The 27,142-nt window shown below is 43.2% G+C and overlaps 1 protein-coding gene across 2 annotated transcripts in view; it reads right to left on the reverse strand.

The window, feature by feature from the left end:
- Positions 1 to 10,060: 10,060 nt before the first annotated feature.
- The window catches only part of mdfic (MyoD family inhibitor domain containing), a 59,996-nt gene continuing 42,914 nt past the window's right edge, over positions 10,061 to 27,142 (reverse strand). The window contains exon 5 of one of the 2 annotated variants that reach the window (XM_033038333.1): positions 10,061 to 11,332. In XM_033038333.1, coding sequence (XP_032894224.1) covers positions 11,082 to 11,332 — 251 coding nt within the window. In that variant the 3' untranslated portion in view covers positions 10,061 to 11,081. Of the gene's footprint in view, positions 11,333 to 25,411; positions 25,504 to 27,142 lie in introns of those variants that run through there. The other variant, XM_033038334.1, reaches the window with a different exon arrangement.

A 27,142-nucleotide genomic window follows, 5' to 3' on the forward strand; every position in this document is an offset into this window, starting at 1 on the left:
CGGCAGCGGCGCGGCTGTTTGGCGGGAGGATCGGGCCCACGTGGATCCCCAGCACAGGTACAAACCCTAATCATTCTTAATGAAGGGATATTTCAGGGTTTTTATCAGCGATTCCCAATTTAGCACCATGGTACACTGGAAATTATCTCACATTAATAGCATCTCAAAAATGGGTGTAATCCAATTTCTAGATCCGCATGTGAGCATACAGTCTAAAACCATTGCATTCAAATTCCTTACTCTGATAAACTGTGACCTCACTACAGATTAACGACGAATGGAACTGCAGTCTGATTTCAATTGAAAGCTTTGTTTTATAATGTTGTCGACTGAGTATTGTTTTTACAAATGTATTGTGCTGCTGCAAGTAAGAATGTCATTGTTTTGTTTCGCTACATGTGACAATTAAACACTTTTGAGCATTTACAAAATTGGATTCTTTTTTCATTGTAAATACTGCACGTTATAAAGTCATAAAGTCCGAGATATACAGCAGGAAAACAAGCCCTTCGGCCCACAAGTGTGTGTTAACCATCAACCACACCATGTCACCCTCCCACATTAATCTATTAAAACACTTCCCACATTCTCATTAGCTCCCCCAAGATTCCAGCATTCACCTGCACATCAGGTGGACAAAAATGCTGGAGAAACTCAGCGGGTGAGGCAGCATCTATGGAGCAAAGGAATAGGTGATGTTTTGGGTCGAGACCATTCTTCAGACTGATGTGGGGGTATGGGGGTGGAAGAAGAAAGGAACAGGCGGAGACAGTAGGCTGTGGGAGAGCTGGGAAGGGGAGGGGGAGGATAGGGAAAGCAAGGACTATCTGAAATTGGAGAAGTCAATGTTCATACCGCTGGGGTGTAAACTACCCACGCGAAATATGAGGTGCTGCTCCTCCAATTTGTGGTGGGACTCACCCTGGCCATGGAGGAGGCCCAGGACAAAAAGGTCGGATTCGGAATTGGAGGGGGAGTTGACGTGCTGAGCCACCGGTAGATCGGGTTTGTTAATGCAAACTGTGCAGAGGTGTTGGGCAAAGCAATCGCCAAGCCTGTGCTTGGTCTCACTGATGTAGAGCTGTTGACACCTAGAACAGCGGATGCAATAGATGAGGTTGGAGGAGGTGCAGGTGAACCTCTGCCTCACCTGGAAAGACTGCTCAGGTCCTTGGAGTCAAGGGACTCTCACACACACAGATTAATTCGCACACACACACACACACACACACACACACACACGCGCACACACACACACACACACACACACACACACACACACACACACATACAAAAACGTGCTGAAGCAAAAACGTGCTTTAAATAACATCCAACAAACACACTCACCATAGACAGAGCAGTCAGCTCTCTTGAATTATTCAACGGTGCCTGCACTCAGCGCCATCTAGATGTCACCCTCTCGCTTCTTGCCACGAACCGGAAATTACGCACTCAGCGCCAGCATGCAGCTAACCAGAAATGATGTAATCGCCGCCATCTTGCAACTAAGCGAAAATCACAGAATGAGCGCCAATTCTGGAATTAAGCACAGTCCTGATCTAATAAAATGTTTATTCACGCTTTATCCATTTGAAAACTGTTGCAAGCAAGCCCTTTAAAAGCCAAGCCAATTGGACAAAAACACTTTGCAAACAACAAACACATTTGCTGAAAACCACATCCCGGGGACTCACCGTGGAGTAAACGTGCATTCAGTGTTATTCGCAGCTCAGAATGCAGTGACCTCGCGCTTCCTCCGTCTGGCAGAGACTGAGTGAGCCACGACACTTCCGGGTTTTATAGTCCCTCCCCCCTGCCACCAGCGGGGGCAGCAGAGAGAATGGCGAAAAATTTAAAACATTAATACCTCCCTGATTTTTCATCGATGGGAAAAATCCTCCAGTCCAGTCCGGCCGAGGTGGCCAGAAATGACAGCCGTAAGAGTCGGCGTTCTCTCAGAAATCACATCGCAGTAAGTCAAAAGCAGTCAAGATCTTGCTTTTAGTAATATAAGATATGTTTCTATTAGATATCCTCTCATCCTTCTAAATTCCGGTGAATACAAGCCCAGTCTTTCCAATCTTTCCTCAAATGACAGTCCGCCATCCCGGGATTAACCTTGTGAACCTACGCTGCACTGCCTCAATAGGAAGGATGTACTTCCTCAAATTAGAAGACCAAAACTGCATACAATACATCCAGATGTGGTCTCACCAGGGCCCTGTACAACTGCAGAAGGACCTCTTTACTCCAATTCTCAAATCCTCTCATTATGAAGGACAACATGCCATTAGCTTTCTGCGCTAACTGCGGTACCTACATGTTTACTTTCAGTGACTGGTGTACATAGAAACATAGAAAACATAGAAAATAGGTGCAGGAGTAGGCCATTCGGTCCTTTGAGCCTGCACCGCCATTCAATATGATCATGGCTGATCATCCAACTCAGTAGCTTTCTCTCCATACCCCCTGATCCCTTTAGCCACAAGGGCCACATCTAACTCCCTCTTAAAAATAGCCAATGAACTGGCCTCAACTACTTTCCGTGACAGAGAATTCCACAGATTCACCACTCTCTGTGTGACATTTTTTTTTCTCTTCTCGGTCCTAAAAGACTTCCCCCTTATCCTTAAACTGTGGCCCCTTGTTCTGGACTTCCCCCAACATCGGGAACAATCTTCTTGAATCTAGCCTGTCCAACCCCTTAAGAATTTTGTAAGTTTCTATAAGATCCCCCCTCAATCTTCTAAATTCCAGCGAGTACAAGCCGAGTCTATCCAGTCTTTCTTCATATGAAAGTCCTGACATCCCAGAAATCAGTCTGGTGAACCTTCTCTGTACTCCCTCGGAGGCAAGAATGTCTTTCCTCAGATTAGGAGACCAAAACTGCACACAATACTCCAGGTGTGGTCTCACCAAGGCCCTATACAACTACAGTAGTACCTCCCTGCTCCTATACTCAAATCCTTTTGCTATGAATGCTAACATACCATTCGCTTTCTTCACTGCCTGCTGCACCTGCATGCTTACTTTCAGTGACTGGTGTACCATGACACCCAGGTCTCGTTGCATCTCCCCTTTTCCTAATCGGCCGACATTCAGATAATAGTCTACTTTCCTGTTCTTGCCACCAAAGTGGATAACCTCACATTTATCCACATTATACTGCATCTGCCATGCATTTGCCCACTCACCCAAACTATCCAAGTCACGTTGCAGCCTCCCAGCATCCTCCTCACAGCTAACACTGCCCCCCAGCTTCGTGTCATCCGCAAACTTGGAGATGTTGCATTCAATTCCCTCGTCCAAATCATTAATATATATTGTAAATAGCTGGGGTCCCAGCACTGAGCCTTGCGGTACCCCACTAGTCACTGCCTGCCATTCTGAAAAAGACCCGTTTACTCCTACTCTTTGCTTCCTGTCTGCCAGCCAGTTCTCTATCCACATCAATACTGAACCCCCAATACCGTGTGCTTTAAGTTAGCAAACTAATCTCTTATGTGGGACCTTGTCGAAAGCCAGATATAACACATCCACTGGTTCTCCCTTATCCACTCTACTGGTTACAACCTCGAAAAATTCTATGAGATTCGTCAGACATGATTTGCCTTTCATAAATCCATGCTGACTTTATCCAATGATTTCACCACTTTCCAAATGTGCTGCTATCCCATCTTTAATAACTGACTCCAGCATTTTCCCCACGTTTCCCCATGTTAGACTAACTGGTCTGTAATTCCCCTTTTTCTCCCTCCCTCCCTTTTTTAAAAAGTGGGGTTACATTAGCTATCCTCCAATCCTCAGGAACTACTCCAGAATCTAAATAGTTTTGAAAAATTATCACTAATGCATCCACTATTTCTGGGGCTACTTCCTTAAGCACTGTGGGATGCAGCCTATCTGGCCCTGGGGATTTATCGGCCTTTAATCCATTCAATTTACCCAACACCACTTCCCGACTAACCTGGATTTCACTCAGTTCCTCCATCTCATTTGACCCCCGGTCCCCTGCTATTTCCGGCAGATTATTTATGTCTTCCTTAGTGAAGACAGAACCAAAGTAGTTATTCAATTGGTCTGCCATGTCCTTGTTCCCCATGATCAATTCACCTGTTTCTGACTGCAAGGGACCTACATTTGTTTTAACTAATCTTTTCCTCTTCACATATCTACAAAAACTTTTGCGGTCAGTTTTTATGTTCCCTGCCAGTTTTCTTTCATAATCTATTTTCCCTTTCCTAATTAAGCCCTTTGTCCTCCTCTGCTGGACTCTGAATTTCTCCCAGTCCTCTGGTAGGCTGCTTTTTCTGGCTAATTTGTATGCTTCATCTTTTGTTTTGATACTATCCCTGATTTCCCTTGCTATCCACAGATGCAATACCTTCCCTGATTTATTATTTTGCCAAACTGGGATGAACAATTGTTGTAGTTCATCCATTCGGTCTTTAAATGCCTTCTATTGCATATCCACCGTCAACCCTTTAAGAATCAATTGTCAATCTATCTTGGCCAATTCACCTCTCATACCCTCAAAGTTACCTTTCTTTAAGTTCAGAACTCTTGTTTCTGAATTAACTATGTCACTCTCCATCCTAATGAAGAACTCAACCATATTATGGTCACTCTTGCCCAAGGGGCCACGAACAACAAGACTGCTAGCTAACCTTTCCTCATTGCTCAATACCCAGTCTAGAATAGCCTGCTCTCTCGTTAGTTCCGCTACATGTTGGTTTAGAAAACTATCCCACATACATTCCAAGAAATCCTCTTCCTCAGCACCCCTGCCAATTTGATTCACCCAATCTATATGTAGATTGAAGTCACCCATTATAACAGTTTTACTTTTGTTGCTCGCATTTCTAATTTGCTGTTTGATGCCATCCCCAACTCCACTACTACTGTTAGGTGGCCGGTACACAACTCCCACTAGCGTTTTCTGCCCCTTAGTGTTTCGCAGCTTTACCCATATCGATTCCACATCCTCCAAGCTAATGTCCTTCCTTTCTATTGCGTTAATCTGCTCTTTGACCAGCAACGCTACCCCACCTCCTTTTCCTTTCTGTCTATCCCTCCTGAATATTGAATATCCCTGGATGTTCAGCTCCCAGCCTTGGTCACCCTGGAGCCATGTCTCCGTGATCCCAACTATATCATATTCATTAATAATATCTGCACATTCAACTCATCCACCTTATTACGAATGCTCCTTGCATTGAGACACAAAGCCTTCAGGCTTGTTTTTAATAACACTCTTACCCCTTATACAATTATGTTGAAAAGTGGCCCTTTTTGATTTTTGCCCTGGATTTGTCTGCCTGCCACTTTTACTTTTCACCTTGCTACCTATTGCTTCTACCCTCATTTTACACCCCTGTCTTTCTGCTCTTGTACCCATCCCCCTGCCACATTAGTTTAAATCCTCCCCGACAGCACTAGCAAACATTCCCCCAAGGACATTGGTTCCATTCCAGCCCAGGTGCAGACCGTCCTGTTTGTACTGGTCGCACCTCCCCCAGAACTGGTTTCAATGCCCTAAAAATTTGAATCCGTCCCCCTTGCACCATTTTTCAAGCCACGTATTCATCTGAAATATCTTCCTATTTCTACTCTGACTAGCACGTGGCGCAGAGATTATCACCTTTGAGGTCCTACTTTTAAGTTTATCACCTAGCTCCCTAAGTTCACCTTGTACGACCTCATCCCATTTTTTACATATATCGTTGGTGCCAATATGTACCACGACAACTGGCTGTTCACCCTCCCCCTCCAGACATCCCTGACCCTTGCACCAGGGAGACAACATACCATCCTGGAGTCTCGTTTGCGGCCACAGAAACGCCTATCTATTCCCCTTACAATTGAATCCCCTATTACTATAGCCCTTCCACTCTTTTTCCTCCCCTCCTGTGCCGCAGAGCCATCTACGGTGCCATGAACTTGGTTGCTGCTGCCTTCCCCTGATGAGCCATCTCCCTCAACAGTATCCAAAATGGTATATCTGTTTAGGAGGGAGATGACCGCAGGGGACTCCTGCACTACCTGCCTACTGCTACGCTGGCTAATGGCCACCCGTTCCCTTTCTGTCCGCTTAACTTTTGCCTGCGGTGTGGCCAACTCACTGTACGTGCTATCCACGACTTTCTCAGCATCGTGGATGCTCCAGTATGAATCTAACCGCAGCTCCAACCGTTCAATGTAGTCTGCCAGGAGCTGTAGCTGGACACACTTCCTGCACACGTAGTCACAATTGGATAACCTCACATTTATCCGCATTATACTGCATCTGCCGTGCTTCTGCCCACTCACTCAACCTGTCCAAGTCACCCTGCAACCAGAGCATTCTACAGCCCTGCTGCATAAAGGATGTCATTCAATTTTGGAGGCCACGGAAGAGAAATCACCAAGATGTCCCAACCCGAAACATCAGCTGTTCATGTCCTCCACAGATGCTGCCTGACCCTCTGAGTTACTCCAGCACTTTGTGTCTTTAATTGTAAACCAGCATCTGCAGCCTCTTGCGTCAACATTTAACTAGGATGTTGCCTAGGCTTGCCGGTTTACGTGATGGGGTGGGCCATTTTACTTTGGAATGCAGGAGGTTTAGAGCTGACCTTATTGAGGTGCACAAGATTATGAGGGGAATAGGTAAAGTGAATGCTCACAATCTTTTTTCCAGCGTAGAGTAATCAAAAAGTAGTGGGTATTGGTATAAATCGAAAGGGGAGAGATTTAAGAGGAAGCAAGTTTTTTACTCAGAGTTGGTATATCTGGAGTGAGCTGCCAGAGGAAGCTATAGAAATGGATACAAATGCAACAACAAAATATTTGGACATTAATATGGATAGAAAATATTTAGAGTGCTCTGCGCCAAATGCAAGCAAATGGGACTAGCCCAGCCTAACTTGGTCAGCATGGACAAGGTGGGCTGGAGGGCCTGCTTCTGTGTTGTATACATTTGTGACTAGGACCTGGAGAAATCCCATACTATCACAGGGAGGATGTGCAAACTCTGCAGGCAGCACCCAAGGTCAGAATCAAGCATATACTGTGAGACAATGGCTTTACCAGCTGCACATCTAGCTTTTCAGTATAAGTATTTTGCTATACCAATAGTTACAAATAAATTAAAAGAATGAGTGTCACTGAGCTGAGTGTAGGATTCTGCAAATTTCATAACTCCATTGATTAAATTGGTAATTAAAACAAATTAATGAGGAGGTACTAAATGGCCAACCCTTTATTCTTATGGGCCTGTTCCACTTAGGCGACTACAGGAAACTATGCGCTTGCCACATGGTCGCCACATGTGGTTGCCGGGGAGTCGCCTTCATGGTCGCGAGTAGTTCCCGCATTCTCTGAACTAGTTGAAAAATTAGCGGCGACCAGAATGAAGCCGCCATGGAGAGTAGCGAGAATTCTTGTGCCGTAGGTGCAGTGGCAGTGGGTCGCCAGGAGGTCAAAGATTGCCATAGGTTGTCGCAGGTGCTGACCGGTGAATTTCATTGGCTCATTGGGAAAAAAACGTAAACAGTAGTTTTCAGAACCAAGGATAACCGACTGGTAATGTTAATGTCCGCCGAGCTTCACAGCCGTGTATCACTGGCTTCTTAAAAGTTGTCTTCACTCCTTCTCACCCCCCTTCTCCCCCCTCTTTTAAAGGACTTATGTGACCCTTCCCATACACTGTGCTTTCACCATCTTAATTACAGCGCCAACCTTCCTGTTCATCATGGTGTGTGTCTGTATCACATTGGCTTTGCACTGTGTGAATTTCACTCAGACAGCGCACCCCCTGCTTTCCCTGTCTCCCGCCTGCATAATGGGCTGGTGAAGGAAGCGATGTGTGTTTGTGTGTGTGTTCCACTCTGACAGTCGCCGTTCCAGTTGCCGGTTTTTCAGCGACCTGCTACAACTTGACACTCGCCGGCAGTCGCCTGAAAAATCGCCAAGTGGGACATTCCCAAACAACTGTGGCCCTGGTTCTGGACTCCCCCAACATTGGGAACATTTTCCCTGCCTCTAGCATGTCCAATCCCTTAATAATCTTTCAATAAGAATCCCTCTCATCCTTCTAAATTCTAGTGTATACAAGCCCAGCTGCTCCATTCTCTCAGCACATGACAGTCCCACCATCCCGGGTATTAACCTCGTGTACCTACGCTGCGCTCCCTCAATAGCAAATTTCCTCAACAAATTTGGAGACCAAAACTGCACACAATACTCCAGATGTGGTCTCACTAGGGCCCTGTACAACTGCAGAAGGACCTCTTTGCTCCTATACTCAACTCCTCTAGTTATGAAGGCCAACATGCTATTAGCATTCTTCACTGCCTGCTGCACCTGCATGCTTACTTTCAGTGACTGATGAACAAGGACACCCAGATCTTGTTGTACTTCCTCTTCTCCCAACTTGACACCATTCAGATAATAATCTGCCTTCCTGTTCTTGCCACCAAAGTGGATAACCTCACGTTTATCCACATTAAACTGCATCTGCCATGCATCTGACCACTCACCAAACTTGTCCAAGTCACCCTGCATCCTCATAGCATCCTCCTCACAGTTCACACTACCACCCAGCTTTGTGTCATCTGCAAATTTGCTAATGTTACTTTTAATCCCTTCACCTAAATCATTGATGTATATTGTAAATAGTTGCGGTCCTAGCACCGAGCCTTGCGGTACCCCACTAGTCACTGCCTGCCATTCTGAAAGGGACCTGTTAATCCCTACTCTTTGTTTCCTATATACCAACCAATTCTATCCATGTCAGTACCCTACCCCCAATACCATGTGCTCTAATTTTGTCCACTAATCTCCCATGTGGGACATTATCAAAGGCTTTCTGAAAGTCCAGGTATACTACATCCACTGGCTCTCCCTTGTCCATTTTTCTAGTTACATCCTGAAAAAATTGCAGAAAATTAGTCAAGCATGATTTCCCCTTCGTAAATGCATGCTGACTCAGACCGATCCTGTTACCGCTATCCAAATGTGCCGCTATTTCATCTTTTATGATTGACTCCAGCAAATTCTCCACCACCGATGTCAGGCTAACTGGTCCATAATTCACTGTTTTCTCTCTCCCTCCTTTGTTAAAAAGTGGGATAACATTAGCTACCCTCCAATCCACAGCAACTGATCCTGAATCCATAGAACATTGGAAAATTATCACCAATGCGTCCACGATTTCTAGAGCCACTTCCATAAGTACCCTGGGATGTAGACCATCAGGCCCTGAGGATTGATCAGCCTTCAGTCCCATCAGTCTACCCAACACGATTTCCTGCCTAATGTGAATTTCCTTCAGTTCCTCCGTCACCCTAAGTCCTCTGGCCATCTCTGGGAAATTGTTTGTGTCTTCCATAGTGAATTAATTAATTAGATCTTATAATATGGAATATCAATGAACCGGCCTTCCCCATTCTACCTCCAAACTAAATTTCAAGGATGACAACGTCAGATGTCATAGGTAAATACCAATATTCTTTGTGTAGGATGGAACTGCAGATGCTGGTTTAAACCGAAGATAACTGGAGTAACTCAGCGGGACAGGCAACATCTCTGGAGAGAAGGAATGGGTGACGTTTCGTGTCTAAAGAAGGGTCACCCTTTTTTTTCTGCAGAGGTGCTGCCTGTCCTGCTGAGTTACTCCAGCTTTTTGTACTAATATTCTTTGATTGAAGTGTGTAGTCAAGCTCCAAATCTAAACCACATAATTAAATTTCCATCATAATTATGAATCATTTGCAATATTCTCCCAGGAGGCAACAATTGAAGACAGCAAAAAGGCAGATTGCCTAACAAACCTGTCCTGATCTCATATACTTTCACATGTACACAATGTCCTTTGAACAAATCCTTCAGGGTTTATTTACACCCTGAATCTACTCCAATTGCCAATTGTTCGCAATTCATCTATGCAACTATCATAAAACTAAGCAGAATAAAATCTTTTACGTTATTGACATTAAGAGAACAAAATGAAGCACAATTACATGTTCACAAGTTAATTAAATTCCACATTCACACAGGATTGAATAAAATGTGGCCAATATTTTAACCAAGTCTAATTAATTTTATTTTTAATTTGTCATAACTGTTTTTGGTACATGGCTTCGACCAATGCTCTACTGTAAAAAAAAACAAGCTATAAAAATATATGGTCAGCCTTTGTTTCTCTCAGAAAGAGAAGCTACATACAAACTTTAACAACATTGTTTTTTGACACTCCCTCCCGCCCCCCCTCCCCCTCCCCCCCCCCCCAAAGTAGATGCGTCTATCCTGCAATGTTGTATTGCTTTACAATTTTATTTGATTCATTGCCATTTTACATAATACGTTTCCAGAAAAAACCCCATAAGATCTTAAATTAATGAAATACATGCGTGTATTCATAAACCCTCCCAATTCCCCATGCAGGTATGCTTAAGTAGACATAATTTAAAACAATTAATTCAGGAAAATAATTAGAGATGAAGACTTGTAACAATTGTTCCTGTTGTATGATACAACAAAAAGGAAGCTTTTGCTAAATTTGTTCTTAAAAATCAAGGCACTAAACACAAGGATTATACACCGTACTGAGATGAATGCATTATCATTAATAATTTAGTAGAATCAGAAATGATTTCTCTAATTTGAATTAAGACTAAAATCAGGGCAGGAAGCTACGAGCTTGGATTGCAAACCCCATTAAGTGTGTAATCGAATTATTTCAACAATACGCAACATTAATACATACACAAGTTCGTGCAGGAATTGCTTTTGGTTTTTAAACCGTACATAATTTAATGATGGACACATAACATCTAACATTTATTAGCAACATCTGTGCCTAATAAATTTGCAAGCTTTAATGCTGAATTTTACTGTACATTTAAAAAATAAACTTGCCAAATTGATTGTCCACGTTAGTTCAGAGATGATGTAAATGTCCACAGTAATTGCTTTTAATTCCAATGCTAAAGCTTGAATGTATTTGATTAAGAATAACCAAGGCACATTGGTGCTTTGTGTTCATGAATAGCGATTATTTCCAGTTTTTATTTCAAAAAGCCTTGTTTTTAAAATTCACGCTACGAGGGAAAGCAAATGCCACAGCATTCCATACAGATTTCCAAGCAGTCTGAGGACTCACAGCAGGCGTCCATTATGCCACAGTCCATGTCACATGGGCAGTTACAGTCATCCCCAAAGTCATCTGGTCCACAGCAGCAGCAAGTGTTTTCAGATGTACAGATACCGCATGAAGCTTGTCCCAGCATAATGTTGCAAAAGGTGACGAATTCGCAGAATAGGCAGGCGAGAATGCAATGCACACAACCGTCTGCAAGTGTAGATTGCCATCCATCCGTCAGATTATAACATGGGGGGGAAAGAGAAGGAAAAACAGCTCACATAAAGGCTAAGATATCAAAATACACTGTAAATAAGTAAGACTGTCATTGTTCTGTCTGGGAATTATGACTGAATTATCTCTGAACTTGTAATTATCATTTATTTCTCAATAACATATCATCATCTATTGTAACTATTAGCATCAGTAACCATTGTCAGAAATGTAGGTACAAAGCTCAATCTTCGATGACTACATGCCTCATTAGACTGCCAAAACCATCCCCACATGTCCCACCCCACTAAAACAAAACTAGACGCTAAATGATATCCTTGTTAATAGACACTGAAGCCCAGTCGTAAAGAAATGTGTCCTGTTGTTCTCTTGACATGTTAAACATTTAAACAAAAGATCAGGACAGTCAAGATTTAAATTATTTCTGAATGGTCTTTGCAATAATCCAAAAGCCTATGCCTAAACATTGTATGTCTTCAAAAATGTTATATATATAAATTTAAGACAATTTTGCTCAATCAATACCTATGATAAAGATCTTATAAAGAGTTATATTTATCATGTGATGCTGAAACATTGGTGATCAACTGTGACTGGATGGAACACCAAATTCCTCGTTTGTTGCAAAACATACTTATGTTGCAAAACATACTTGGCTAATAAATCACGATATGATTATTATTATGAACTATTGCAAATACTTTAAAAAATGTTCTTAAATAGGAAACATACAAAAAAATCTCAATGGAAGGATAAAACAATGGAGATGCTGGCAACACTCAGCAAGATAATCTCCACATAGGATCGTAGAAACAGTTCAAGTTTCCCAGTATCAGCCCTTCATTCAACACCACGAGGGCCACAGGGACGCAGTGATAGATCTGCTGCCTCACAGTGCCAGAGACCCCGGTTCAATCCCGACATCGGGTGCTATCTGCGTGGCGTTTGCACGTTCTCCCTGTGAATGTGTTGGTTTTCCCCGGGTGCTCCAATTTTCTCCTACATTCCAAAACGTGCAGGGTTGTAGGTTAATTAGCTTCTGTAAATTGTCCCTAGTGTGTAGGATGCAAAAGTAGGATAACATAGAACTAGTGTATGGGTGATGGATGGCCAGCATGGACTAGATGGTCCGAAGGGCCTGTTTCCACGCCATATCACAAAACAAAACAAATTGACCCAAACCATTCTTTGTTCCTCATAGATGCTGCCCACATTGCTATTTCTAGGATTCTGCACTTTATTTTTGTCCATACTGAAGTCTGCTTATTAAAAGATAATTACTCATATTGACTAAATGCCCTTTAAATTTCATTCCATGATATTACACAACTGAGTTTTGTTATTGTGTTTTGTTAAGAATGTACAAGACATGGTTAGTAGGTTTGCAGGTGACACCAACATGGATGCAGATAGCAAAGATGGTTATCAAAAAGGACAGCAGAATCCTAATCAGTTGGATATTTTGGCTGAGGAATGGTGAGTGGAGTTTATCACATGTTGTATCTTGGAAAATCACAGCAGGGCAGGAGCTTCACAGTGAGTGGCAGGGCTCTGGGGAGTGTTGTAGAGCAGAGGGATCTTGAAGTGTGGGTATATAGTTGCTTGAAAATAGCATCACAGGTCGTTGTTTGGTCAAGAAGCTTTTCATCAGTCAGGGCACTGAGTGTAGAGGTTGGGATGTTATGGTACAGTTGTACAAAACTTTGGTGAGGCCACATTTGGAATATTGTGTTCAGCTTTGGTCCCCTGCTATAGGAAGGATGCTATTGAACTGGAAATATGTAAGAGTATGTTTCCAGGACTTGAGGCCTGAGCCACAGGGGGAGTTTGGGTAGGCTCAGACTTCATTCCTATGGCTCCATCTGTGCTGCTGCACCCGCTGAGTTTCTCCAGCATTTTTGTGTACCTTCGATCTTCCAGCATCTGCAGTTCCTTCTTGAACACATTCATTCCTTGGAGTGCAGGTGGATGAGGGGTGATCTTATAGAGCTGTACAAAATCATGAGGGGAATATATAGCAAAGATACAGAATCTTTTACCCAGTACAGGGGAATCAAGAACCAGAGATCATAGGTTTGAGGCGAGCGGGGAAAGATTTAGTAAGAACCCGTTTAGTTTAGTATAGAGATACATTGTGGGAACAGGCCCTTCGGCCCACCTAGTCCGCACCGACCAGCCATCACCGCACATTGACATTATTCTACACACAATAGGGACAATTTATACTAAGCCAATTAACCTACAAACCTGTACATCTTTGGAGTGTGGAAGGCAAAGTTCTCGGAGAAAACCCACACAGGTCACAGGGAGAACGTGCAGACTCCATACAGACAGCACCCATAGTCAGGTTCGAACCCGGGTCTCTGGTGCTGTAAGGCAGCAGCTCTACCTCTGTGCCACCTTTTTGGGGCAACTTTTTCACACATATATAGCAAAGATACAGAATCTTTTACCCAGTACAGGGGAATCAAGAACCAGAGATCATAGGTTTGAGGCGAGCGGGGAAAGATTTAGTGGTGGGTAGATGGAACAAGCTGGCAGAAGAGGAGCTAGTAGAGTTAGATACTGTAAATGACACTTGCACATGCACATTGATAGGAAAATTTGAGAGGGATATGGGCCAAACGCAGAAAGGTGGGACTAGCGTTAATGGGGCATCTTATAAAAAGTGTCTAAAATCATGAGAGGAATAGATCGGATAGACGCACAGTCTCCTGCCCAGAGTAGGTGAATCGAGGACCAGAGGACATAGGTTTAAGGTGAAGGGGGTAAGATTTAATAGGAATCTAATGGGTAGCTTTTTCACATAAAAAAGAGTGGTGGGTGTATGGAACAAGCTGCCAGAGGAGGTATTTGAGGCAGGGACTATCCCAACGTTTAAGAAACAGTTAGACAGGTACATGGATAGTTGGCGATATGCAGAGTACTGCCCTGCCAACTATAAATTCAGAAGGTTCAGATTATAGGACAGGTTTGGAGGGATATGGACCAAACTTGGGCAGGCGGGACTAGTGTAGCTGGGACATGTTGGCCGGTGTGGGCAAGTTGGAGTGAAGGGCCTGTTACCACACTGTATCACTCTATGACTCTATCTTGGTCACACTGGGCAAGTTGGGCTGAGAGGGCCATTTCCATGTTGTATGACTCTGACTCTCTAATATTCATTTTGTGTTTGATATTTAAGTATCACTGGGTCAAAAACAAACACTTCCCAGTCAGCTACAGCAACACGGAAGAGAACTACCAACAATGTACCTCAAATCTTACTGGAGATGTGTAGTCTAAAAGGGAAATGAAAATTGAATGCCAGCAAGTGTATCATTTAGTTTTGTTAATAGATACAGCGCAGAAACAGGCCCTTCGGCCCACCGAGTCCGCACTGACCAGCGATCCCTGCTCATTGACACTACCCTACACACACACTAGGGACAATTAAGATTTACACCGCCAATTAACCTACATACCTGCACGTCTTTGGAGTGTGGGAGGAAACTGAAGATATTGGAGAAAACCCACGGGGTCACGGGGAGAATGTAATGCTCCGTGCAGACAGGACCCGTAGTCGGGATCGAACCCATTCTCTGGTGCTGCAAGTGCTGTAAGGCAGCAACTCTACCGCTGCACCACCGAAAATTTTTAATTTAAATTTATTTCATCTCTTTCTTAAGTTTTAAATTGTTAATTTAAACTATGTTTCTTTTTAAACATAAACAGTTTATAAAACTTGATCCCAGCAATAGCTCATGCATATTTTAGAATTGCCTTAATATGTGCTACTTTAGGACTGTAGACTATGTAGATTAAACACTAGACTGAGGCCAAGTTTATTTTACATAGGACCTTTGCACAATGCACACGATAAAGATATTCACGAGATATTCTCGTTTTCAGGCCCTTACTGCGCCCCCTGTGAACTTATGACCATGAGGCCAAATTGTGTGTCAACTTCAGTTAAAAGTTTGCTGATGACACGATCATAGTGGGTGGCAATGACAAGACAAACTAGAGGAGGGAAATAGAGAGCTCAGTAGCATGGTGTCAAGATAACAACCTCTCTCTCAATGGCAGTAACACACAGGAGGTGGTCATCAACTTTAGGAAGCGGGTTGGAGTATACATGCCAGTCATGGTCAAGAGCTTCTAGTTTCTACATATAAATATCACCAACAGTTTGTCCTGGTCCACACACTGACACTGCAGCCAATAAAGCAGAGCAATGCCTCTACAACCTCAGACTGTTACAGAAATACGTGATGTCCCCAATGTTTATTATTCATTTCCACAGATGCACCATATCTGGATGCGTCACATCTTGGTATGACAACTGCTCTGCCAAGGACAGCAAACATTCATAGAGAGTAATAAACGCAGCCTAGTCCATCGCGCAAACCATCCTCCTTCCAATATCACCATGTGGACTTCAACTGCCTCGAGAATGTGGTCAACATCATTTAGGACCACTCACGACAGGCGTTCTTTCTTCTCCACTCTCCCATCGGCAGAAGATACACAAGCTTGAAACCACATACCAAGAGATTCAAGAACAATCTCTTCCCCACAGTCATAACGCTCTCATATGACAAGGATGAATTCCCAATCTTCCAATCTAGCTCATTGAGCTCCTTGCACTTTTATTCCATGCACTTTCTCTGTAGCTGTAATTCTACATTCTGCACTTTTTTTCATTTTCTCTTTTGCACTACCCAATGTATTTGTGTGTGGTATAACTTGTCTGGACAGCATGCAATATGAAAATTGTCACTGTATCTCGGCAAACATGACAATAAATAACCAATACCAACACAACTACACCATCTTATCCCTTAATTAACATTTTAATTTTATGTTTCTTACATGCAAACAGAAATATTACACAAAAGAGTTGCATAAACTTGCTGGAGAGCAATAGAAACTTGATGTACCCAATTTAAATGTGGTTTGAAAGTTACAACCATCAAATTGTAAATAATTTATCACGGCAACATTTGCACGTGGCTGATTTGAAGATGACGTGATTTTAGCGGCGCAGTGGCAGAGCTACTGCCTTTCAGCGCCAGAGACCTGGGTTCGATCCTGACTATGAGTGCTTGTCTGTACGGAGCTTGTATGTTCTCCCCATGACCTGCGTGGGTTTTCTCTGAGATCTTCAGTTTCTCACCACGCTCCAAAGTCGTCCAGGTTTATAGCTTAATTGGCTTGGTAAAGTTGTAAATTGTCCTTAATGTGTGCAGGATAGCTTTAATGTGCAGGGATCATTGGTCGGCGTGGATCCAGTGGGCCGCAGGGCCTGTTTCCGCGCTGTCTCTAAACTAAACTAGTATGAAAGTCGAATGATTAAAGATTTAAACTTTGAACTATATATTTCAGCATCAAATTCAATTTCCTCAACATTTACAATTGAATAAGGCATTAGCAGAAGATCACAAATACAACGCAAATACACCAGGTCCAGGTCCATTTTAGTTAGCTATGCTGGCAGGGTTCAAAACACTCAAAACAAAGTTCCATACATTCAGTTGTCTCACAGCAAGAATGAACGAGTGTAAAATAGATGTCACGGGCACAGTTGAGATAGTCAGCAAGAATCTCCTGAAGGCTCATGCAGGAACCGCGACAGCAAACACAGCAGGCAGAACAGAAAGCATGCTGACTGAGGGAGCAAACCTGAAGAGGGCCAAGGGTGAATTTGGTGCAGTGACAGAAAAGAAGCCAGAACCAAAGAAGCGAACAGTCTAATGCGGAGAGAAAGGTTTGAACAAAGTTAATTAACTATATACAGCTTCATTGAAAGGAGCACATTTATTCAAAAAATGTCCTGTGCAAAATTTCCAGAGCGGCTTAGTGGCACTGCGGTAGGGTTGCTGCCTTACAGCGCCAAAGACCCAGGTTCAATCCTGATGGTACGGAGTTTGTCTGTACAGAGTTTGTACGTTCTCCCTGTGACCTGCGTAGGTTTTCTCCGAGAACTTTGGTTTCCTCCCACACTCCAAAGAGGTACAGGTTTGTAGGTTAATTGGCTTGGTATTAACGTACAAATTGTCCCTAGTGTAGAATAGTGTTAGTGTGTGGTGATCGCTGGTCAGTGTATCTCTCAAGTAAACTAAACTAAATTTGCAACCCACATTTTGATATTTTGGCTGATAGACAGCTCAAGTTCAAAAACCCAAGGAGATCCGCAATATCACGTGATCAATACCCATCCTGCTTTGGTCGGGGCATATTAGTGACCACAATTCTAAGCCCTTACTGGACATTTCCTCTCAGATATTTCTGTAACCAGCCAGGCTCATTGCAGCAGTGAGATTGTTTCACATATTGCACAGATCCTTGTTCAAGCACTCCATGTTGTACCCTCCACTTCAATCTTACTTTATCATTCAAAGCAGGCAGAAATTCAAATTCACCTACTTGTCAATGATACACCCATTATGATAACAGCTATCATTTGTTGCTTTGCGGCAAGCAAGAACAATAAATGCAGCTGCTGAGTTTACTATGGCTGACACTCACACAATGGGACTACGCAGCACAGGAAAACGATAGTAACCTGTGGGGGAGGAGGCAGTGGAGCCAAATGATCACACCATATATTTTATACCATACGAGGTGGGCAAAATTGTGGCCAATGTTAAACACTGTATGAGTGTGGATCTGCAACCCAGGAAATTCACTACAATATAACGCAGTGATGAATGTAGTTTCTAGTATATAAGTGATGAATGTAGTTTCTAGGAACTTTTCCTTTCAGCCATAAATCATTATGGCAGATAAGGTTCCACAAAACAAAAAAGCATAACATCTCTTAATATTTTTGTTCCGCAGTTGCTGAAATGTGTATAATTATTTTACAAATTCATCTGAATCTTTCATTTCACCTCAGAACAAGAGAACATTATGTCCACAAAGGGCAGCAATCAGTGATCTGTTCTTTAAGAAAAAATGCAGTCATTAATATGCCATATCAAACAGAGTCCTCAGCTCACTTCCTTTATGTCTTGCACATCCTGTTTGGATTTCCTGAAAAATTAGTTGCTCCCCAAAGCCTATTATCGTTAATATAACTGACTGTTCGGCCCTGAAGGCAGAATCAGTAATTGACTCATCAATTTATCTCCACTTTCAGGTATTATCCAAGTTCATGACATCGATTAAAACACTATAATGTACTTTCCAGCTTCACTAAACCTGAACTGATTAAAAAAAAACAAAAAAAAACACACACACCAAGGACAGGAGTTAACTGGCATTTCATTGGTTAAATAGCAGTTCAGAAAATTACCCCCATGCTCCATTATTAAATGCAAATAAGCTTCTGGTAAAATAAACTACTGGCTATGGTTTAACCGAAAGAGAAATTTGCACATATGAATAATCACATTTTTATTCAATGCAGATCAGAAAGTGAACAGAACATTCTCTGTTTAAATGCAAATTAGGAAAGAAGCTAACTAAGCATTTGATCAAACCCATATACTTTAAACTAGGCAAGGGATCCAGTTCAGATATATGAACATTAGCAGAGATCAAAATTAAAAAAATGAGCACCGAGTTATACCTCAAAGATATGTATATAACCATCTGAGGAGTAGCATCATTGAATGTCATTTGATGATCAGTGCAGAGCAAAGCAAGCATGGTGGGCTTCACATTTAGACTATGGGAGCACTTGTACAATGCAAATATCTTTGCATGCTTTTATGCATGTAGAAACTGGATCACACTTTCCATTCATAGGTGAATTTTGCTTATTATTGAAAGAATGCTACAAGATGTGGGTTCGAAGCTGTCCAATATTTAATATCTATCCATAATTGCCCTTCAAATGCCCAGACTCAGTCACCATCTAAAAAGCTTCAGGAGAAGGCATTTCCAAAGTGGGTAGGAAGTTTAAAAAAATGTAACTATGGGAATAAAGAACCCATGAGAGGAATAGGTCAGGTAGACGCACAGAGTCTCTTGCCCAGAGTAGAGAAATCAAGGAGCAGAGGACTTTTTCACACACAGGATGGTGGGTGTATGGAAGGGATGCCAGAGGAGGCAGGAACTATCACAACATTTAAGAAACATTCAGGCAGGTATATGGATAGTGTAAGAAAGAACTGCAGATGCTGGTAAAATCGAAGATAGACACAAAATGCTGGAGTAACTCAGCGGGTGCGGCAGCATTTCTGGGGAGAAGGAATGGGCGACGTTTCGGGTCGAGACCCATCTTCAGACATGGATAGGACAGGTTTAGGGGGGATATGGGTCAAATACAGGTAGGTGGGACTAGTGTGGATGGGACATGTTTAGCTTAGTTCAGTTTACTGTCACGTGTACTGAGGTACAGAGAAAAGCTTTTGTTGCGTGCTAACCAGTCAGCGGAAAGACAATACATGATTGCAATCGAGCCATCCACAGTGTACAGATACACGATAAAGGGAGTAAAATGAATATCGTTTAGTGCAAGATATGTTGACTGGTGTGGGCAAGTTGGGATGAAGGGCCTGTTTCCATGCTGTAAGACTCTATGACTCTAAGACCAGCAATATACTTCCAAGACATATGTGCATGACATTTTTATGTGCCTGTTGGCCTTGTCCTTCTCAGTGATACAGATCCAGATCAAGGGTTTCAGAGGAGATCTCTGCAAATTCCTGCAATGCATTTTGTAGATTGGACAGTGGGCAACAATGCTGGTGGATGGAGGCTATTGTTAGGGAGGTGGGTAGAATACTAATTATGTTTTGGCTCTGATTGTGTCAAACAAATCAAGCACTACCCTCATCCTGGCCACGGAAGGAAAATTCCATTACTTTTCATATTTATGCCTTTAAATAAAGTATTGCATTGTGAAGAGGCTTTGGAAACATAGGAGGTGAGCCATTGGCCAGGGAATAATGTGTAGGAAGGAACTGCAGATGCTGGTTTAAACTGAAGATAGACACAAAATGATGGAGTAATTCAGAGGGACAGGCAGCCTGTCTGAAGTAAGGTCTCAACCTGAACCGTCACGCATTCCTTCTCTCCAGAGATGCTACCTGTCCCACTGTCTGACGTTTGTTCTCTTCTGCAGCAGAGGTGACCGTGGGGAGGAACTGATTGCATCTGAACTTGAAACATAGAAAATAGGTGCAGGAGGAGGCCATTCGGCCCTTTGAGCCAGCACCGCCATTCATTGTGATCATGGCTGATCGTCCCCAATCAATAACCCGTGCCTGCCTTCTCCCCATATCCCTTGATTCCACTAGCCCCTAGAGCTCTATCTAACTCTCTCTTAATAGAAACATAGAAAACAGGTGCAGGAGGAGGCCATTCGGCAGGTGAACAATATCCTGTGCGGAAGAGTTAGTGTGAGTGCCGCTTGGGAGAGTTTAATCTAGATTGGCAATTCGGTGGGTCCAAAAGCAGAGAAGAAGCAGAGGAGAAGTTGGGGCTAATACTGTAGTCTAAAAGAGCAAGTATTGTAGACAGGACAAGCAGGAGCATGGCAGAAAGAGAATCAAGACCTGTGGTTTAAACTGGATTTATTTCAGCGCAAGTCACAGAGTGCTGGAGTGAATCAGTGGGTTAAGTATCATTATTGGAGAACACACAGGTAGTATTTCGGGTCAGCACCCTGCTCCAGTCTGAGAAAGATCCCGGCCAGAAACATCACCTATCCAATTTCTCCAGAGATGTTGCCTGACCCATTGAGTTACTCCAGCACATTGTGTCTTTTTTTGTAAGCCAGCATCTGCAGGTCCTTGCTTCTTTTTTTTCAATCCAGAAGTCTTAACAGATATGGCAGATGACCTCAGGGCATGGGTTGGGTTAGGGGACTGCTTTAGCTAACGGAATGTTATTGACCAACATGTGCAGGATTGGCTATTCAATGTTACAGGGTACTGATGCTTCAACCATGACAGAGGTACAGGTGAGAGAGTGAGAGGTTGGGTGGGGGGAGCTGCTTTTTGATGAGAGATGACTTAGTTTAGAGCTGCAGCATGGAACCAGGCTCTGTGACTCACCGAGTCCACGCCGACTTTCTATCATCCATTCACACCAGGTCAAAGTTATGCCACATTCTCATCCACTTGAGGGCAATTTTACAGAGCCAATTAACTTACAAACCCACACATCTGTAGGATGTGGGAGGAGACTGGAGCACTCAGAGAAAACCTAGGCAGACACTGGACATGCAAAATCTACACAAACAATACCTGACATCAGGATTGAACCTGGGTCACTGCCACTGTGAGGCTGCAGCTTTACTGCTGCGCCACTGCTCCACCCTGACACCACTCACGTGGCCCCGAGGTGATATCCCTTCCCTTGTTTGAGGGTTGGCCCCACCCAACTCTGCCCCTCAATGTTTAGCAGCAGGCAGGCGATCAGTCCCTAGACTGTGGGCCTCTATCATTCCAATCTCAGTGTGTGTGCAGCTAAAGCAAGTGCTTTACATCAATGCTTTAGGAATATATTCTTGGGGAGGTGGGGATCAGTGAGACTATGGATAGAGCTTTGAATCAAGAAGCACTTTGATGGGACTTTTGTTGGCCCCCCAATAGTCAGCAGGAGTTTGGAGAACAGAAGTGTAACAGAACCTGTCCCGCTGAGTTACTCCAGTATTTTGTGTCTAACATCAGAAGTGTGAGAATAATAGTGGTATTAGTGGGAGATTTCAACTTCTCTAAAATTGACTTGGTCACTCACGATGCAAAGAACTTGGATAAGGTGGAATTTGATACGCGTGTCCAAGGAAGCTCCCTTAATCAATATATACAGAGGCCAAGAGTGGATACTGTTCTCTGTGTGAGCGGTTGCATTTGGGGAAGGCAGACCGTGGGAGGTTGGTTAATATTGGACCATGATTTAAAAGGGTAGCATGGACAAGCCAGGGAACTACAAGCCTGACATCAGCCGTGGGTAAGTTACTGGTGAGGCACAGAGGGGCAAGATCTACCGACATTTGGATAGACACTCACAGAGAGTTGTGAGTCTGTGGAATTCTCTGCCTCAGGATACAGGTGGAGGCAGGTTCTCTGGATGCTTTGAAGAGAGGGCTAGATAGGACTCTTAAAGATAGCGGAGTCAGGGGATATGGGGAGAAGGCAGGAACAGGGTATTGATTGGGGATGATCAGCCATGATCACATTGAATGGCGGTACTGGCTCGAAGGGCCGAATGGCCTACTCCTGCACCTATTGTCTATTGACAAGGACTCATTAGGGCATAGTCAGCACAGATTGTGTGTGGAAAATTATGTCTCACAATCCTTTGTTTTTTTGAAGTGGCTAGCAAAACGACTGATGAGAGTAGGGTGGTGGGTGGTGTCTAGGTTCAGCAAGGCCTTTGACTAGGTCCTGCATAGTGGGTTAGTCTGGAAGTTAGACTGCACAGTGTCCAAGAAGGGCTAGCTAATTAGATACATCATTGGCTTGCTGGTAGGAAGTAGAGGGTATCTGTGGAAGGTTGTATTTTTGGACTTCAGATCTGTATCCTGTGGTGATGTGATAGGTGCTGGGAACATTGCTGTTCATCACTTATCTAAACAACTTGGATAAGAATGCACAAAGCATGGTTAGTACGTTTGCAGATGACATTAAAATAGGAAGTATTGTAGATAGTGCAGAAAGTTGTCAAAAATCACAGTTGGATCTTGTTCAGATCAGTAAGTGGGCCGAGAAATGAATAAATGACGTTCAGAGAACAGTACAACACAAGAACCAGCCCTTCGACCAACAATGTCCATGCCAGACAGGATACCAAGGCCATCTCTTATCTACCTGCGCGTAATCCATTTCCTGCCATTCCCTACAGACCCCATTGTTACCCCATTACTCAAACCTCACGTCAAAAACCTTGGCGTGATATTTGACTCAGCATTGAAATTTGACAAACAAGTCAATGCCGTGGTAAAAGCTAGCTTCTTTCAACTTCGGACGATAGCTTAAATAAAACAATTCCTCCAGTTTAATGACCTCGAAAAGACCATCCACACATTTATCTCCTCACGCTTAGATTACTGCAACTCCCTCTACACTGGCATCAGCCAATCTTCCCTGTCCCGCCTGCAACTGGTCCAAAACGCCGCAGCGAGACTCCTGACGGGCACCCGAAAAAGGGACCACATCACCCCGATCCTGGCCTCTCTCCACTGGCTCCCTGTGCGGTTCCGAATAAATTTCAAGGTCCTTCTTTATGTCTACAAAGCCCTTAACGGGCTTGCCCCCACCTACATCAAAAGTCTGCTTACCCACCACACCACCTCCAGGTCCCTCAGATCGGCCGACTTGGGGTTACTGAACACCCTGCGGTCTAGGCATAAGTTCAGGGGCGACCGTGCCTTTGCGGTTGCTGCTCCTAGACGGTGGAACAGCATCCCTCTTCCCATCAGAACTGCCCCCTCCATCGACTCCTTTAAGTCAAGACTTAAAACTCATCTCTACTCCCAAGCCTTTCTTGACGTCCTCTGAGCGAGGGCTATATGTATGTATTTATGTATGTACTTAATCTATGAACCAATGTGGCATAACTTTAGTACCTCCACCAATGTAAAGCACCTTGGCTAATGAGAGTTGTTTTTTAAATGTGCTATAGAAATAAAAGTGACTTGACTTGACTTGATACCCATACGCGTATCTAAAAGCCTCTGGATTTACCTAGCACTAAACGTTATTCCCTTATCATGTATCTATAAACTGTAAATGGCTCAATTGTAATCATGTGTTGTTTTTCCGCTGACTGAATAGCAAGCAACATAAGCTTTACACATGACAGTAAACTAAACTGTAATCTGTAACTAAACCATTTAAATGCCATGACTGTAATTCTCAGCCACCAACCCTGGCTGCATGTTACAAGCACTCTCCACCATCTGCGGAAAAAAGTAGCCCTGCACTTCTCCTTTAACCTTTGGCCCTTTCACCTTAAAGCTGTGCCCTCTGGTATTTGATCTTTCCATCCTGGGAAAAAGGTTCTGACTGTCTCTCTCATCTCTGCCTCTCACAATTATATATACTTTTATCAGGTCACCCCACAATCTTCACCATTCCAGAGGAAACAATCCAAATGTGTCCAACCTCTCCTGTAGCTAATACCTCTTAATCCAGGCAACATTCTCGTAAACTTCCTCCGCACCCTTTCCAGCGCTTCCACATCCTTCCTGTAATGAGGTGAGCACTGCACACAATATTCTAAATATGGCCTCATCAAAGTCCAATAAAGCTGCCTCATGACATCCTGACTCTTATACTCAATGCCAGGACCTATGAAGGCAAGCAGACCACATACCTTCTTTATCACAGTATCCACCCCCCCCCAATCCTTGTACATCCCCAATCCTTTCCACTCATCACTTTAATTTCATGTTTCATGTCTTTTGTGTTTTATGACTGTTGGCAGATCAATTTCCCTCATGGGATTAATGTATCTATCATATCGTATCACTTCGTATTTGAGTTGTCACTTTCAGGGAGATATGGACTTGGACCCCAAGATCCATCAGTGTATCAATGCCGTTTTGGGTCATGCCATTAATGACCAATTTCCCTTCACACTTGGGAATCCAATTGTTCAATTCAGATCAGAGTTCAATTCAAATAAGCGAGTGATTTCTGGCAATCAAACCAGGAATGTTCACAGCGAATGGTGGGCTCTGTAGAGAGCAAGGAACATAGTTCCTTGAAAGTGGCATCACCGGTACTCAGGATGGTGAAGCAGTAGTTTGGCAAGCAGGTTTTCATCAGTCGGTTCATTGAGTACAGGAGAAGGAATGTCACATTGCAGTTGTACAAGATGCTGATGAGCTCACGCTTGGATTATTCTGCACGGTATTGGTTACTCCGCTTTAGGTAAGACATCATTAAGCTGGAACGAGGATTGACAAGAATTTTGCCAGGACTTGTTGGCTTAAGTTATCGGGGGTGTGGGCAGGCTGAGGGTGACCTTGTTGAGGCACATAAAATCATAAGGGGAATAGATAGCGTGAATGCAGAGTCCTTTTCCCCAGGGTGAGGGAATGACAAAGTAGAGGGCATAGGTTTAATAAAGAGACAAGAATTGCCGATACAAAAAAATGCTGGAGAAACTCAGCGGGTGCAGCAGCATCTATGGAGCGAAGGAAATAGGTAACGTTTCGAGCCAAAACCCTTCTTCAGACTGAGGAACTTGCAGATACTGGAATCCTGAGCAAAACACAAAGTGCAGGAGGAACTCAGTGCACTTTCAAGTATTCAAGGCAGTTATAATATTTACAAAGTATTTGGACCGGTACATGAACAGGAAAGGTTTAGAGGAATTTGGGGCTAATGCGGGTAAATGGGTTTAACTCAGATGGGCATCTTCGTCGGCATGGACATGATGGGCTGAAGGGTCTGTTTCTGTGCTGCAAGACTCTCCCCTAAACATCCACCCATTTTGGATAGGTGGATCAAAGCTAGGATGTAAACCATAAACCGCCACAAATTTTTACTTTTAAGGAATTTTATTCTCTATTTTCAGTAAGTATTAACAACAAATGCCCCTGAAACTTTTGAAAATCCCCAATAATCAAAAATATATCCAAAAGCACTAACAAATAGAGCTTGGATGATTTTAAGATACACTGGTTATTTGACAAGAATTCTCTGGTTTCTTCCCACGTCCCAAATTGTGCCGATTGGCTCCTTAATGCAGGTAGGCAGTCGGTGAATCAGAATAGTACTGATGGCAAGAGAGAGAGAAAAATAGCTCATAGGTAAATAGGTGGGTTGAAGGGATTGATGCAAAGAAGGGTGCCTTGAAACATCACCTATACATGCTCTGCAGAGATGCTGCCTGATCCGCTGAGTTACTCCAGCTCTGTTTTAATAATAATAATAATACTTTATTAATCCCCTTTTCAGGGGAAATTCAGATGTCCACGCAGCACACTAATAAAAATACAATATAACATTAGAGAAGAAATTTAACATTAAAACATAAAAACATCCCCCCACAAAGCAAGTTTTTGCAAGTTCAAAAGTTATAAGAGTAGAATTAGGCCATTTCACCCATTGAGTCTACTCCGCCATTCAATCATGGCTGATCTCTTCCTCCTAATCCCATTTCCCTGCCTTCTCCCCATAACCCTTGATACCCGTTCTAATTAAAAAAATTAGAATCTCTGCCTTAAAAATATCCACTGCCTTAAAAATATCCACTGACAATACCCAGTGTCCTCATTGGTACTGGAGGAGATCGCCCTGCCATTCTAGTCTTGAAGCAGGTTACCAACCCGAAACGTAGTCTGTACATTTCCCTCCAAAGCTGCTGCCAGACCCACTGATTACCTCCAGCAATTTGTTCTCTGTTTAAGATCCCAGCGTCCACAGCGTCCACAGCGTCTCTTGTGCCTCCAAGCCAATTTCCCTGCCCGTTTCGCATGATAACGCAGTCTAGGTAATGCATTTATCTCCCATGTGTAACGTTTTGCTCATTCACAAGAGTAGACTGAAGTGAGGCAAGTTGAGTGTGTGTTTAATAACTATCTTTTATTCATTTGATCAGTGTTAAAGCATCCTCTGATTGCTTACTATCACTACCTGAGCATTTGGGAAAAAAAGTGCACAGCTGCATTTAGTCTTTGAGGACAATTTCTGTTATCACACCTTCAAATAGACTGCTCTGTCCAATTATTTAAAACCAGAGGATGGTGGAAAATACAACTGAGCCTAAGACATTCACTTAACTCATGTCTGTGTTAAACAAACTCTGCACATGGAAACTGGTAATCATCCTTTTCCAGATGTAGATCCAGTTGTGGATGTGCAATCCAGAATGTCGTAGGTTGGCGTGAAATTGGTG

This window comes from Amblyraja radiata, chromosome 19, assembly GCF_010909765.2.
Source record: "Amblyraja radiata isolate CabotCenter1 chromosome 19, sAmbRad1.1.pri, whole genome shotgun sequence".
Classification (NCBI taxonomy): Eukaryota; Metazoa; Chordata; class Chondrichthyes; order Rajiformes; family Rajidae; genus Amblyraja; species Amblyraja radiata.